This window comes from Austrofundulus limnaeus, unplaced genomic scaffold, assembly GCF_001266775.1.
Source record: "Austrofundulus limnaeus strain Quisiro unplaced genomic scaffold, Austrofundulus_limnaeus-1.0 Scaffold64, whole genome shotgun sequence".
In the NCBI taxonomy this organism is placed as follows: Eukaryota; Metazoa; Chordata; class Actinopteri; order Cyprinodontiformes; family Rivulidae; genus Austrofundulus; species Austrofundulus limnaeus.
The window spans coordinates 2,207,713-2,209,376 of NW_013952466.1; the positions used below are offsets into that span (position 1 = coordinate 2,207,713).

General features: G+C 41.3%; 1 protein-coding gene across 1 annotated transcript in view; it reads right to left on the reverse strand.

Moving 5' to 3' along the window:
• Positions 1 to 8: 8 nt before the first annotated feature.
• Positions 9 to 1,664, reverse strand: part of LOC106518654 (protein SERAC1) — a gene marked incomplete at its 3' end in the record, with an annotated part of 5,300 nt that continues 3,644 nt past the window's right edge. Inside the window, 5 exon segments of the mRNA XM_014010026.1 lie at positions 9 to 171; positions 437 to 550; positions 666 to 794; positions 895 to 1,016; positions 1,104 to 1,235. Of these exon segments, the coding sequence (XP_013865480.1) occupies positions 9 to 171; positions 437 to 550; positions 666 to 794; positions 895 to 1,016; positions 1,104 to 1,235 (660 nt within the window).

The window sequence follows — 1,664 nt, forward strand, 5'->3', positions numbered from 1 at the left end:
AAACTCACCAGACTGAACTATGGCCTGGTGGATTCCTTCATCTAAAGCCAGATTGCCTATAATACGAACAATGTTTCTCTGGATCTTCAGGGATTCCCTCCTGAGCTGGTAAAGCCTCTGAAGGAGCTGCAGGCCTCCATTTGCAACGATGTGGTCACAGTGGCTCTGTACCTGCAGGTTATCAACCACACAATCATTCCAACAAACTAAAACTGGGATCAGTCATGAGACAATGAAATAAAGAACTAAAAACAACGGAATAAAAAAAAAGAAAATTCAATTCGACTGAATTATAAGAAGCCACAAAATAAAACAGATCTATTTTAATTAATTCAAAATGTGCGGGATTGCACAACAAGCTGCACAACAAGGAAATGAGTTTAAAAAAAGGGAAAATTGCATTTTCAAATTTAATGGTGTTCATGTGCATCGTTACCTTTGAGTGCTGCACCAGAGCCTGCAGACAGAAGGTTTCCACTTTTTCTGAAGGAACAGAGGTCAGGCTCTGAGCGTACGGCAGCCCATTGCCACCGAAACACCACAAACCACCCTGCAACACCAGCGAGGGCACATTTCAGCAACCCGATTTGAAATCTCTTACTTTTAGGCAACTGTTTGCGTCTGTGATCTCAGAGCAGACTCGTGCACACGTYTGTCCTCGTTACCCTTTGTGCAGCCATGGACTGCGTGCTCTCCCTGAGCGCCAGCGAGGTGAAGTACTGAACGCATTTATCCACGTCAGACAGAGGAAGAGACGCCAGCAGCTGCCGTAGTCCATCCTCTGCAGACAAACCCTAAACAAAAGAAAAAAAACACATTTCATTTCCCCGCTTCTGTACACCCGGCATGAGGTAAAGCTTCAGTTCTATGTTACAGATGTTTCTTAAAACATACATCTTCCAAGTCGGGCAGTGGAGGTGGGTGTCGAAAGAATCGCAGGTCCACCTGAGGAGTTCGGGCCAGGCCTATTGCGGTCCGCTGGTCGATAACCTGCGCCGCTGTCTGGTACTGGTAGTCTGGATTATTCACAAAGGCTTTAATCTAACAGCAGCTCGGGTTGTGTAAAGTCATTTGAAAAGAGAGTACAGACTGTGGACTTTTACCTTGCCAGTGGTGATTGTCTGCAAGCTCCTGAACAGCCTGCAGCCGTGTGTCCTGATTGGCTGATTGGGTCCTCTTCAGCAGTACCCATAATGCAACTTCATGTGGTTGTGCATCCACATGACTGAAGTGCTCTGAGAAACACAGCTTTATTTAGAACTAAAGAATTTGCCTTTCCTACAGAAATCCTACAGCTTAATGCTGAAAGGTTTTAGCTGAACAGTTAAAAAAGCTGAAACTAGCTGTTTTATAAAAGTAGCTGAAATTAGCACAAAGAAATAAAAAATGCACGTTTGCTGAATTAAGCAGGGTAGGGGTCACCTCGAGGGGGAATACTGTAAACATTTCCAACATTTCTCAGAAGACCTTCCTCAAAAGAGACATTTTATTTTCTTTAATAAACAAAATAATAATGTTCTTTATATTTTTGATTTATATTTTCTTTTAACTAAAAGTTATTATCATTTTATAAATCAAAGTAAAATAATGAAATGAATGACAATATATCTTCTTGCATTATAATTAAGAAAAAGAAAAAAACAACAACAAAAAGAATATTGTTC